The sequence below is a fragment of the Tiliqua scincoides genome, chromosome 15 (assembly GCF_035046505.1).
Source record: "Tiliqua scincoides isolate rTilSci1 chromosome 15, rTilSci1.hap2, whole genome shotgun sequence".
Classification (NCBI taxonomy): domain Eukaryota; kingdom Metazoa; phylum Chordata; class Lepidosauria; order Squamata; family Scincidae; genus Tiliqua; species Tiliqua scincoides.
The window spans coordinates 2,905,460-2,918,764 of NC_089835.1; the positions used below are offsets into that span (position 1 = coordinate 2,905,460).

General features: G+C 50.7%; 1 protein-coding gene across 2 annotated transcripts; it reads left to right on the forward strand.

Moving 5' to 3' along the window:
• Positions 1–2,822: 2,822 nt before the first annotated feature.
• Positions 2,823–13,046, forward strand: LOC136635141 (peptidyl-prolyl cis-trans isomerase FKBP2-like). 2 transcript variants are annotated; one of them, XM_066610262.1, is made up of 6 exons: positions 2,823–2,927; positions 6,290–6,468; positions 11,668–11,780; positions 12,231–12,277; positions 12,454–12,489; positions 12,875–13,046. In XM_066610262.1, exons 2-6 carry the CDS (start codon positions 6,301–6,303, stop codon positions 12,934–12,936), a joined length of 426 nt encoding a protein of 141 aa, XP_066466359.1. In that variant the 5' UTR covers positions 2,823–2,927; positions 6,290–6,300; the 3' UTR covers positions 12,937–13,046. The 2 variants fall into 2 exon arrangements, with proteins under 2 accessions (XP_066466359.1, XP_066466360.1); XM_066610263.1 differs by lacking the exon at positions 2,823–2,927 and adding an exon at positions 4,218–4,410.
• The last annotated feature ends 259 nt before the right edge of the window (positions 13,047–13,305 follow it).

Genomic DNA, 13,305 nt, shown 5'->3' on the forward strand with positions numbered 1-13,305 from the left:
CATTCTCTCCAATGTATCCAGCCCAGAGACGGTGGCTTCTGCAGAATTGACAGGGCTGTGAGCCTGGCCCCAGTCACCTAGCCAGTGACAGTGGAAACCAATGGTTAGTGCTCAGGCAGAGGAGGCCAGGCCCTGCAACAGAACACCCAGCTGGCTTCCTAGTTTAGGTAGGAAATCCCCCCCCTCCCCGCAGCTTGGCATGGGATGCTTGTGCCCCCTGCAGGGCAAACCGGTTACAGCTTTGCCTCAAGGGAGGGTGGAGTTTCAGAGGCTAGATGCCCAATAACAGCCATGCTAAAGCCTCCAGGTGCATGAGCAAGCGATCTCAGAGTAGCACAGGCAAACAAGGGGCTCAAACAGAGAAGCCTCTCTATTGCCGCATTGTACCTTGCACTGGTCATGCCTCTTTCCAATCCGCCTCCCCTGGGGACAGATAATTCAGTTTTGGATAAGAGTAGACCCTTCAGTCACTTTTCAGGCTTTGGATCACATCATGCCCTTTCTCTGCCTCAGTGCTCCCCCCCTGTAAAATGGGTATAAAGCTCTCCCTGAAAAATAAAAATCAGGTTAGTGGAAGACCAAATGCAGTTGATATTAGAAAGCGCTTCTGCATCCTGCGAGGACTGGGGAATGGCTGGAAACCGGCTGGTGAGAAAACCGGCTGGTGGGGATGGAAGTCACGTTATAGGAGATCTGGGCACTGAGGGTCAAAGGGTGACTCTGTGCACATAATGAGAAAGGTCAAGGAGGTTGTGTGAAGGGGAGGTGGGGTTACCTTGAATTGTATAGATTGTCTGAGGATAGGAAAGTCCAAACACTGAATGGGATTAAATGACCCCAGGGGTCAGTGTTCAGATAATGGAATCGCATAGGGTGTTAACGATCAAAGTCTTAAGCAGGTCCCTGAGGTCGAGGAACTGCAAAGAGGGAGAATTTGGCCTGTCAAGGGGTACAATGAGATCCTCTGTGGTCCGCTAGGCAGGAAGTGTGAGGTCTGGGTTCTAAATGCTTCATTCCTTGACTTGCATTCTCTGCTCAGTCTTTGTATCCTCTCTCCACCTAGGTGCTCCCAATCTGTAAAATGGGCACCTACACAATATGGCTTGACCTCCCCAAAAAGGTGCTAGGAGAGCAAGCCTGATGAGACTCATGAATTGATTTTCACTGTACAAAGTCACTCAGATGAAGCCTGGATAAGAACCAACCCAAGATTGACATAGTTGTGTAAACAGTCCGGTGACAGCTAAAAAGGCCAAAAATTGCACTGTTGAATTAGCCATGCAATGTGCAAACTTTGGAGTTACACAAAATCCTTCCCCCGTTTAAAAACAAAAACTGAAAAGGAAAAGCATGCGAGTGTGTGTGAGTGAGATGCTCATCCACTGAAATGCACAAAACATTTCACAGTTCTTACAGTGCAAACCGAGGCATGTATACTCAGAAGTAAGTCCTACTGAGTTCAGTGGAAATCTACTCCCAGGTAAGTGTGTAGGCAACCTGATTGGTTTATCTGCAGAGATTCACAGGGTAATCAGTGGAATTGCCAAAGATGGTCAGTGAGATCCCCCCAAAACATATTTCATATTTATTAATATTTATTAAAATAAATAGAAATATAAAAAACATTCTATCTATCTATCTATCTATCTATCTATCTATCTATCTATCTATCTATCTATCTATCTAATCTAAATGCACTAATCACTCTCACTCTGTCACTCCATCTATCGCTCTATCATTCTATCTAAATGCAATAATCTCTCACTCTATCACTCTAATCTATCTAAATGCAATAATCTATCTATCTATCTATCTATCTATCTATCTATCTATCTATCTATCTATCTATCTATCTATCTAAATGCACTAATCACTCAATCTGTCAATCTATCTATAGGCACTAATCTAATCTATCTAATTGCACTAATCACTCAATCTAACAATTATCTAAATGCACTAATCCAGTGATTCTCACATATTTAGCACCGGGACCCACGTTTTAGAATGAGAATCTGTCAGGACCCGCCGGAAGTGATGTCATGGCTGGAAGTGACATCATCAAGCAGGAACATTTTTAACAATCCTAGGCTGCTAACCCACACTAGGAGTAAGTAAGTATCATTGTTAAAATAATATACATAGTAGCTTGTTAAAAGTACAGTTCAGTAACATTTCCCCAAATGCAGGCACATCCCATGGGAGCATAAAGTCTAATATATGCAAAATAAAATACCTCGTTTATATATATCCCGCCTTTCTCCTCAAAGGAACCCCAAATTATTGAAATGAATGGGGACCCACCTGAAATTGGCTCACGACCCACCTAGTGGGTCCTGACCCACAGTTTGAGAAACATTGCACTAATCAATCAATCAGTCAATGTCTGCACATGCCCTGGGAGCCCTGACTAAACAGCAGCATGTCATAACCACAGTTTAAAATGAGAATTAAGTCCTACTAACAGACTGACTGACACTGATGGACAGGATGGAACGTGATGTGTCAGCTGGAGCCCCACTCAAGGGCAAGGGGCCTCCGCGGGTGCCCTTCTCCTCTCCACCGCCAGGGGGCGCGCGGACGCTTGGCCACGCCCACCAGGCGAGCTCACAGCTACAGGCACCGAGCCGCAAGCTTGGACCGGAAGTGACGTAGGGACAGAGACGGAAACAATATTTTGAGCTTTAAAATTACGGAGGGTCATATTTTCCCCCCTCAGCGCCTCTTGTGAGAGCCGCCTGCTTGACCGCACGGATTATTATTAGCCTACTAGTCACGTGACCTTGGTGGCCGTTGGGTCCTTCCTGACGGCGGTTGCCCCACCAGAAACAAAGATGGCGTCGGCGGCGTCGTGCCCTCGCCCGCCAATCGCCGTGCCCGGGGCGCGCATGCGCAGAGGGGGAGGGTGGTATCCGGAGAGGCAAGGCGAGGTGAGAGGGGGGATGGGGGGTCCCGAGGAGAGGAGGGGGGTCGAAGGGAGGGGGTTGCCTAGGAGACGTGGGGAGGCCGAAGGGGGGCGGCAGCAGCAGCAGCAGGATGGGGGCCCAGAGAGGGGGCAGCCCCAGGGGGCAGGGTGGGGGGAGTTGGGGGGTCCCAGCAGCCCTGGAGGGACCCAGGCGTCCGAGCCCCCCAAGTGGGGGGGAGAGGAGGAGCTCTGGGCAGGGGGGGCGGTCCACGGACCCCCAAAGCTGCAGCTCAGGGACGTGGGGACCCAGGTGTCCTGGGGGCCAGGTGGGGGGCCCCCTGAGAGTGAGGGGACCCAGGCGTCCGAGCCCCCGCCCCCAGAGTGGCCCCCCATGAGGCAGGGGCACGTGCAGGCCCCCCAGGCAGACAAAGGGGTCAGCTGTGGGTCTGGGGCCCCCCCAGGCAGCGGAGGAGCTCTGGAGCTGTGGTGGGAGGGGGCTGGCCCCGGGGGTGCAGGCAGTGGCCCCCCACAGAAGAGGGGGGTCCCCCGGCCCAGGGTGCGCTGCCAGTCCTGCGTGGCCCTGAGCTCCCAGGGTGGGGGGGACCCCCCCCAGGAGGTGGGCAGCAGGCGGTCCTGCAGCGTGGAGCTGGGGGGCAGGGAGCCCAGGGAGGCGCGCAGGGGCCAGGCCGTGCTGCGCGTCAGCCACAGCCGCTCTGGGGATGTCTCCGGGCTCGAGGGAGCCAAGCGAGACCCTGTCCGGGGGGCTGCCATGTGGGTCCACAAGGAGTGGGGCCGGGGCCCCGTGGAGGCTTCCGACCAGGTCTGGGTGCCCCGCAAGCCGGCCAGAGCCCCCGAGAGAATGGGGCTCTCCTGGTCGCAGGGGGGCACCGGCCCCCAGAGGAGACGAGGGGAGTGGGAGCCAGAAACTCGGGGGGTTGTGGGTTCTGCAGACCTTGGCCAGGTCTGGATCCCTAGGCAGAAGCCAGCCCCAGCTGGAGGGGGTCCTGGGGACGTCTGGGTGCACAAGGTGAGGGACCCTTCGGGGGCCGGCATCATGTGGGTCTGGGCCAAAGTGACAAACTGTGAGGAAGAGGAGGCTGAGGAGGAAACCAGGGTTTGGACCTTCCGCGAGGAGGGCTCTAGAAAAGGCGGGCAAGGCAAAGGGGGGTACGGGGTATCTTAAGGGGCGTATGGGGACTATCCTGGGGGGGCATGGGTTGGGGGAGGGGGACACCACAGTCTTGGGCCTGGGAGGGGGGGAGGAAAGGTTAGGCTCATGGGAGGGGGAGAGAGTGAAGAGCAAGTGGGGTTCAGATGGTGAGGTTTTTCTAGGGGGGAAGGCAGGGAGAGAGGTAGTTTGGGCAGAAAAGTCAGTCACTCTGCCGGCTGTTTGCTGGGGTGGCGACACCCCAGTATCCCTTGAGAGAATCTGGACTGTGGCGGCAGTGGGGGCTGTGGCCACCGCCACCAGGGGAGGGGACGGAGCCGAGTCACCTCTGGCTGCACGGGTAAGTCGGGGTCCGGAGGCTTCCTGGGGGACCGGGACGGACCGCGCGCTGTTGCATGCCAGGGTAGGAGTGTGGAGGTTGGGGTAGCTATGCTGAACCTTTCAGGAGGAACATGTGCATGCTTAACATCTGGCAAAGGGGGGGCAAAATGGGGAGGGCTCCTATCCTTTGGGTCTGGGGGTGCCACATAAAAAGAGAGGCGAGTGCCTTAGGATTAGAAGCTTGGAGTCCTTGCACCCTAGTAGACACAGGATGTGACCTTTTGCCTGTCTTGGTGGGCCCCTCTTCTTCCTCTGGGTAAGGGGGAGGTACCACTCCAGGCTGCTTTCACAGGAAACCCCCTTGATCACTAATTTTGTGCTGAACAGCCAAACTGTGGTAGATCTTTCAAATTTCCAACATTAAACGTTTAGGAGACAGACCCGGACGGAAGCCTGCAGCCATCCACCAGTCCTCAATCTTTGGGGTCTGGGGTGCCTGGGAACTAGCCAAGAGGTCTGGGATTCAAAGGAGGGCCCCTCTAAACCTGCCAGTTTTGTTGACGAAGGTGTATGTCTTAAGGATGCACAAAACCGCAGGTGGCTATGCTGGCCTTATTGAAGAAAATCCACCATCTGGTGGGTTAATTACCTTTATTAGAACAAGACATAAGTCACATATTAGGCTTGGTAATTAATTTTCCCTGTCTGGCTTGCCGCTGACTTTCAGGTTGGTGGGAACTGGCATCGATATCTGGTGTGCTCCTTGGGGCATTTGGTGGGCCGCTGTGAGATACAGGAAGCTGGACTAGAAGGGCCTATGGCCTGACCCAGTGGGGCTGTTCTTATGTTCTTAAACTACAATTCCCAGGAGGCCTTGCAGGTCTCTTGTTATCTGGTGTGCTCCCTGGGGCATTTGGTGGGCTGCTGTGAGATACAGGAAGCTGGACTAGATGGGCCTATGGCCTGATCCAGTGGGGCTGTTCTTATGTTCTTAACTACAATTCCCAGAATGCCTTGCAGGTCTTCTTGTTATATGGGGTGCTCCCTGGGGCATTTGGTGGGCTGCTGTGAGATACAGGAAGCTGGACTAGATGGGCCTGTGGCCTGATCCAGTGGGGCTGTTCTTATGTTCTTATGATAGACTCATCTCTTAAGTTGAGAATAGAAAGTCCAGTTTGTCTCTTCTCTCCCCCCCCCCCCGATCTCTGCCTCTGAAGGATCTTATGAGTTAAGGCAGTGATCAAAAAAGTGTGGTTGTTTTTGGCTTCTTGTGCAGCCCTTGTGTCTGCCTCAAAACCATCCTGCGCTGTGCAGAGACTGGTTTGAGCCTGCCGAAACACCTCCTCACCCCCTTCGCTGGAGTTGGCAAAAAGACGGGCTGTGGGGGGAGCCTCCTCTTCCACTCCCCTCTCACCTGCTGAAGACCCCTGTTGGATTTGAAAGGCTGCTATTCCATGTCGTGCTGCTTTTTGGTTGGACCCAGCAGAGGCATTCTCCTTCATTGGCTTGCCCTTGATGCACACAGACATGCGTGGCGGTTCCATGCTCGGTGGTGGGTGTGGCATGGAAATGTGTAGGGTGCTGGTTGGAGGGCTGTCACTGAACTTCTGCTGTGGTGAAGCAGTGACAGCTTGGTACATCTCTTGTGAAAGCAGCCTTGGAGTGCGTAAGGAAGAGAGCGAGGGAGAGACCCAGATCTCGGTGGGCTCTGTTGCATGGGTGTTGAGAGGGAGGCTGTGTCTTAACTGTGATGGGTGGGGAGGGGCCCTCTCCCATTGTTCCTCTGTTCATTCATGGGGGGGGGAGAGATTGGGGCTGTGTATTTGGGAGCTTTCTTTTCCTTGGTTGGGAGCGTCCGGCCTAGGAGTGGTCCCTGGCTAACCAATCTGTGTCTGCAGGGGCTTCCAAGATGCAGGTGAACCTGGGAAAGGCGCTGTTCACCCTTGCCCTGTGGACCCTCTGTTCGCCAGTGTGGAGCACGGAAGGCAAGCAGAAGCTGCAGATTGGAGTCAAGAAGCGGGTGGACAACTGCTCTCTCAAGTCCCGGAAGGGGGATGTGCTCCACATGCATTACACTGTGAGTGGGGCAGGACACCTCGAGATTTGGGAGGCTGTGGGAGAGTTTCCCCTGAGGCTTCTGGGTCCGGGAGGGGGGAGTGGTGTGGGTCTGGTTTGTGTCTCAACACCTGGTTGGACCAGTCAGCTCATTCCTCTGCCTTTTCGGTGTGCCTCTTCTCATGTGGCATGGAGTTCCACAGTTCTGCTCATCGCAAAAGCAACACTAGGAAGTCTGGATTGGACGTGTTTCTGGAGGAAAAACCCATTACGGGGTACAAGCCATGATGTGTATGCGCAACCTCCTGATTTTAGAAATGGGCTATGTCAGAATGCCAGATGCAAGGGAGGGCACCAGGATGAGGTCTCTTGTTATCTGGTGTGCTCCCTGGGGCATTTGGTGGGCCGTTGTGAGATACAGGAAGCTGGACTAGATGGGCCTATGGCCTGATCCAGTCGGGATGTTCTTATGTTCTTATGCTTCTCTCCAGTTTGGAACTGGAGAGTCACTTTGTGTTGCAGCTTGGGGGGGCAGTGGCTGTAGCTGACCATTGAGGTGGCAGGCGAGCAAGCTATGGCCTTTCCTTCTGGCTTCATATTTGGAGCTCTCTGCAGCAGAGATGTCCCTGCCATTGTAGTGGCCTCCAACCCCTCCTGCAGCCCAGCACAGTTCCTGGATGATTCACCCTGACAGAGAGCAGAGGGCTGTCCTGGATCTCGCCTGGAGGCAAAGCAGGAGTTTAAGGCTGGGACTTGGGATCCTTTGCACACTTATGTCGGCCTGAGTGCCAGGAGACACACGCAACAGGCAACAAGAACACCCCCATTCTGCTTGTCTCCTCTTATCTGTTGTGTTTTTCTTGCTGTCTCCTTTTTTTGTAGTTTTTGCACTTGTTTGGGCCTGCTGTTCAACGATTGGTTGTCACTAATTGCTTGTCACTAAATGGCGTGTTTTCATTGGGTACTGTAAAGTAAATCAGCTCAGATTTGAACCTGGATCTTCGAGGCCTAAGTCCAACTCCCGAACCATTGCATCATAAGAACATAAGAACAGCCCCACTGGATCAGGCCATAGGCCCATCCAGCTTCCTGTATCTCACAGCAGCCCACCAAATGCTTCAGGGAACACACAAGACAACAAGAGACCTGCATCCTGGTGCTCTCCCTTGCATCTGACATAGCCCATTTCTAAAATCATGAGGTTGCACATACACATCATGGCTTGTAACACGTAAAGGATTTTTCCTCCAGAAACTTGTCTAATCCCCTTTTAAAGGCATCCAGGCCAGATGCCGTCACCACATCCTGTGGCAAGGAGTTCCACAGACCAATCACGCGCTGAGTAAAGCAATATTTTCTGTCCTAACTCATGGCTGGGTGACCGCAGACAGGCCAATTCAGTGTGAGCCTTGCCTTTAATTTTTCTCTGCCATTAACTATATCCCTGTAGTTGGGGTGTTTTTGCAAGGTGAGGGGTGCCTCTTGAACTTCTCCCCACACTTAACTCAAGCACAATGCATCACAGTTGTTTCATTGCTGGGGAGCAACAGCAGAAGGGGGATACGCCTTTATCCCCAGCTTGGGGGTTTCCCTGGAAACATCTTGTGGGTCATGCAGGATCTTGGAGTGGGTTGTCCTGACGCTGCAGGGGTGCTGTTTGCTGCAGCTCATCATTGGATGGACATAAACGTGTGAACCTGCCCTTGGGTGTCCTGCTCCTTCAAACTGACCCAAAGGGGACTGCAGTGCGGAGAGTGGTGGCAGGATAATTCTCAACCACTATGTTGCAGCACATTAGTGTGCCACAAATGGTCTGCAGGTGTGCCGAGGGAGTTTGGGGCAGTGCCATTTACTAGTGGGTCCTGTCTGGATCCTCCTGGGGGAAACCTGGAGGGAACAGGCTTGCAGAGCAAGGGGGGGGCTCAAGGCAAGGAGGAAACAGGCTCTGAGGCCAGCTGCAGGAGGAGTACTGGCCTGGAGAGCCAGGGGAGGAGGAACACCAGGCTGCAGCCTTTTAACTATCTCAGGTAGGAAGGGGTGGAGCTGAGAGAGGCCAGTCAGCCTTTTAACCCTCCCATGGAGGAAGGGGCGGGGTCTGGAGGGGCTGGTCTTGAGCATAAAGCCCAGCTGGGCCAAGAATGAAGGCAGTCTGGGTCAGGCAGCTGGAGGGAGCAGAACCCAGCCTGCCCGTGAACCCAGACTGGCTGGGAGCCAAAAAGCCCTGGCAACTGGGGGAGAAGGGCCTGGGTGACACATCCCCTTTCCCTCACACTCTCTGCTGAGGTGGCTTGGTTGTTGCTCTGGGAGATGGAACTTCCAGTGCCGCGCCGTTGCCTCTCGCAAATACGAGGGTCTCCCTCAAGCCAGGGCCCCACAGGGCCATTGGGGGATGTGAGCCCTCCACCGGCCATGGATGTGCCTTGTCAGTTTTCCAAAGAGCTAAGGGTGGGCCTTGACAGTGCTGTCAGTATGCCATGAGATGAAAAAAGGTGGAAAATCACTGGTGTACGAGGCATGTCTGTTAAATAACGAGACTGATTAAATAACTCACCGTTATTTATTGGTATTACAAATTGAATGAATGAATGAATGAATAAATGAATAAACCTTTATTAGGCATAGACAGAGAAATCATAAAAGCAAACATAATTAGTCCTAATCCCGTTTATCAAAAATGGAGTTAAGATACTAAATTACTAATAAAACATTTACAGTTCAACATAAAATATCAACATTTTTGACAAATTACATTAAGAAGGCTTAGAAATCACCAAAAGTAAAAATTTAGAAATTCCCTCTAGCACATCTGGTGAGCAGTCATTTAGGAGACACTTCAGTTTTGCCTCATCCGAAAGCCCATTCATTTTGCCGAGAAGTGGAGTCATGTAAGTGTGGCGGGATCTAGTGTGCCGAGGACAGTAAAAAAGAATGTGTATGATTGATTCAACATTTCCCAAATTACAAGGGCAGAGGCGTTCTTTATATGGTATTTGCCTATATCTGCCTTCTGTGACCTTGGATGGAAACACATTGAATCTTGCCAAGGAGATTGCACGACGTTCAGAGGGGTTGATCAGAATACTCAGATAAGGAGCCATTTGCCCATACTTTAGCGGGATAGAGAAATTAAGAGGGGAGCAAATTCTAGAAGCAAGTTCAAAGAGGTTTTGTGCCTCAGTGTCTAGCATTCTTTGCTTTACCCTTTGATAAACTCCAGGGAATGGATAGAAACTTAAAAAATCAAATGAAAAACCAATTGATTCGATTTTTGATTTAATTTGGCTATACCATTTAGAAGAACCAGACTCAGATAGCATTCTGGATAGGAAACTGCCTGGTTTCACGTTATAATGTAATTGGAGCCAATAACGTATGGTTAAAAGCCATGCTCTTGATACTAAGAGTGATTGTCCGGTCTCCAAACATAATGCAGAGTACGGTACAGATTTAGGTAAACCCAGGATAGCCCTCAAAAATTTAACTTGGATACTCTCAAGGGTGTGATTTATAGAGCTAATCCAGATAGGGCACCCGTACAGGAGCTGTGCCGATACCTTGGCATTAAATACCTTGAGAGCAGCTGGTATATAACAATTGCCCTGACTAAAAAAGAATCGATTGGTGCTCTGCAAAGTGACACGGGCCAAGTTGGTAACCAATTTTTGATGAGTACCCCAGCAAAGATTGTAGTGGAAGTGAATTCCAAGGTATTGAAAGCTTTTGACCTGTTCCAGTTTCTCCCCTCCAATAGACCAAGTACCTGGGCTCCATGATTTTGAAAAGACCATAACTTTGGTTTTCTGAGAGTTCAGTTCAAGTTTGTTACATTTCAGATAGTCAGAAGTTCTATTTAAAAGTCGCTTAAGTCCAATAGGTATACAGGATACTAGCACTGCATCATCTGCATAAAGCAATGCTGGAATATGCATTGAACCTAGTTTGGAAAAATGTCCATCTATCTGAAGCAAAAAGGGGGTAAAATCGTGTAGAAAAAGATTAAAAAGAGTGGGTGCTAAAATGCACCCCTGTTTCACTCCCCTTTCGACCTGAATTTTGGGGGTCAATTTCCCTGAAGATGTAAATTTAATTTGGCAGGTGGTGCCTGTATAAAGTTTCTGAATAAGAGTTAGAAGTCTAGGGTCTATATTGAGTTTAACTAGTTTGTCCCATAGCAGCAATCTATTAACGGAGTCAAAGCCTCCTTTAAGATCCAGAAAAGCAACATATAATTTTTGATTCTTTAGCCTTGTGTTCTTGTCAATCAGATGAGCTAAAACAGCACAGTGATCAATTGGTGAAGATCCTTTTCGAAATCCTATCTGATCCCACCCTGGAAGGCCCAGATCTTCCATCCAGGATAGCAGCTTGTTTAAAAGATGTTTTGCATAAAGTTTTCCCCCCACTGATAAAAGGCTTATAGGTCTAAAATTGGGAAACTTTTGGGAAAAGATAAAAGTCGCAAGGTGCTAAAACAGGCGAATATGGAGGATGTTCAAGTGTAGTAATGTGATTGTCGGTCAAAAACGGCTTCACAGAAAGTGCTGGTGAAGAATGAAACCATTTTTCCACAGTTGCGGCCGATTCTTTCTGACTCTTTCTCCCAACTTTTTCAAAACTTCCTTATAATAATGCTGGTTAACTGTTGTGCCTTCTGGAACCCATTCTTCCAAAATTACACCCTTGATATAAAAAAAAACAATGAGCATTGCTTTGAATTTTGACTTGCTTTGAAGAGCTTTTTTCATTCTTGGTGATGACGGTGTTTTCCAGTGCGTTGACTGTCTTTTGGTTTCAGGATCGTACTGGAAGATCCAGGTCTCATCACAAGCGATTACTTTATGAAACAGGTTTGGATCTGCGTCCAATTCTGTTGGTGTTTTGTGCAATTTTACTAATTGACACATTGTTCAACTTTTAACCTTAGCATTTTTTTCGGCACTCTACAGAAAACACAACCAAACTAAATGGCAACTCGCAATCAACTGAACATCATAGAGTGTCATGCAGGTTCAGATACGTTCAAGGTTACGCAGTGATAACCGGTTCTGACTGCTTTGTTTACTAGGTGGAATCACAGTCTCGTTATTTTATAGACATACCTCCTATGTGATTTGTGAATAGACAAGGATGGGGGTGACTAGAGCTCCACTGCTTAAGACATGGCTGCACCCACTGTTTCTGTCGCCCATTTGCCTTCCTCTTTCCCACTTCTGCCCTACAGGGAAAGCTGGAAGACGGGACGGAGTTTGACAGTAGCCTGACCCGCGACCAGCCCTTTATCTTCACCCTGGGGACCGGCCAAGTCATCAAAGGCTGGGATCAGGGCCTGCTGGGGTAACTCTGAGTGGGGATATCAGGTGGGGTGGGGAGTGGTGACTCCTTCCACAGGACTGCTGGGTTGGAAGCAGCTGGCGGAAGAGGGGAGCGGCTGGAGCTCAGTGGTGCTTTGCACTCAGCAGTTGCTGGGTTTCTTCTGGGAGAGCATCTCCAGTTCAGGATGAGAACGTCTGCCAGTCAGTGTAGGGAATGCTTAGATGGACTGAACGCCTGACTCTGCAGGCAAGCAACATCCTGAAGAAAAGGGTGATCAAAAGCAAGGTGCTGCAGATTCTGCCTCCTCGGTCTCCTTTCTCCAGAGGATGTTGGAAGGCCTCACTTGTCACCTTGGAATCCTGAGAAACCTTGGCTTGTTAGAGCTAAGGCACTAGCCCTCTTGAATCAGACAGGAAGGATTTGTATTCAGTCAATAAGTGCATTCATTCTCTCTCTCTCTGGTCCTTCCAGGATGTGTGAGGGTGAGAAGCGGAAGCTGGTGATTCCTTCTGAGCTGGGTGAGAAGTTCAGAAACTGCTTGGATTGGCTGAGGGGAGGGCAGTCCATATTTAGGCTCACTGCATCTAAGCCAGACTCACAGGGTGGAAGGGGAGGGTTTGTGGCTGACCTCTCCTCCCCTGCATAGCACTGTTGATCTCTGGGGTGACCTCACTTCTGTTCTCTCTGCTCACAGGTTATGGGGACCGAGGGGCACCGCCCAAAATTCCAGGTGAGACTGACTCTCTCTCTCTCTCTCTCTCTTTCTCTGTCTTGTAGCAGGGTCAGCCCACACTTCATCCAGAGGTTTCCAGATAGCAGACACAGGGTGTAGTGTGAATGCCCCTCCCTTGATTGGCCAGATATATTAAGCGAATGGAACATTGACATCACTTTTGTAATTCTTCATCTGCCCCTCCCTGTTCGTATTCTGAATTTCCAGGAGTGTGGGAGCAGCCAAAAAGTAGTGATCAGTTCAGTCCCGTCTGACTTCCAGGGATCCCTGATGCCCGTAGTCGAAAGCAGGATGGGCAGGACTTGGAGCTCATCCAGTTCCACACTTGGGATCCCCCCTTCTCAATTTCTACCTCTTTCTCTCCCCCCAAATTCCTTTGCAGGTGGAGCAACGTTAATTTTTGAAGTGGAACTGCTGAAGATCGAGCGGCGGCAGGAACTGTAGCGACATCACTACAGGGGGAGGAGGGCATGCACAAGGGAGGGGGACCACAGAACTACTTGGGCTGTGTAGACGTTGAGAATGGAGTGGGCCAAATAAAAGCACAGACCAGAGTTCTGCTGTGATCTATGAGCAAGTCTGCTGTGGGTAAGAATGGAGATGATGTGGGGCTCCTTGGTTCCAGGTCTGGGCCTGGCCTTCATTGGGTGAGGCCCCTGCTGTGCATGCAGAACCCCCGGAAAGACCTCTTGCCTGAAAGAGAGGTAGAGCTTCCAGTCAGTGCTTGACAATGCTGACCTAGATGGGTCAAGGGTCCGACTGATTGGTGGTGTTCGACATGCTTACAAGTGCCTCCATTTTGGTTTTCTCTTG

Excerpts from the sequence above, each read along its gene's own strand:
- LOC136635141 (XM_066610262.1), top strand. The coding sequence starts at position 6,301 with ATGCAGGTGAACCTGGGAAAGGCGCTGTTCACCCTTGCCCTGTGGACC. Across the intron at positions 12,278-12,453 it reads GGTGATTCCTTCTGAGCTGG|GTTATGGGGACCGAGGGGCA; the intron begins GTGAGAAGTTCA and ends CTCTGCTCACAG. Across the intron at positions 12,490-12,874 it reads GGCACCGCCCAAAATTCCAG|GTGGAGCAACGTTAATTTTT; the intron begins GTGAGACTGACT and ends ATTCCTTTGCAG.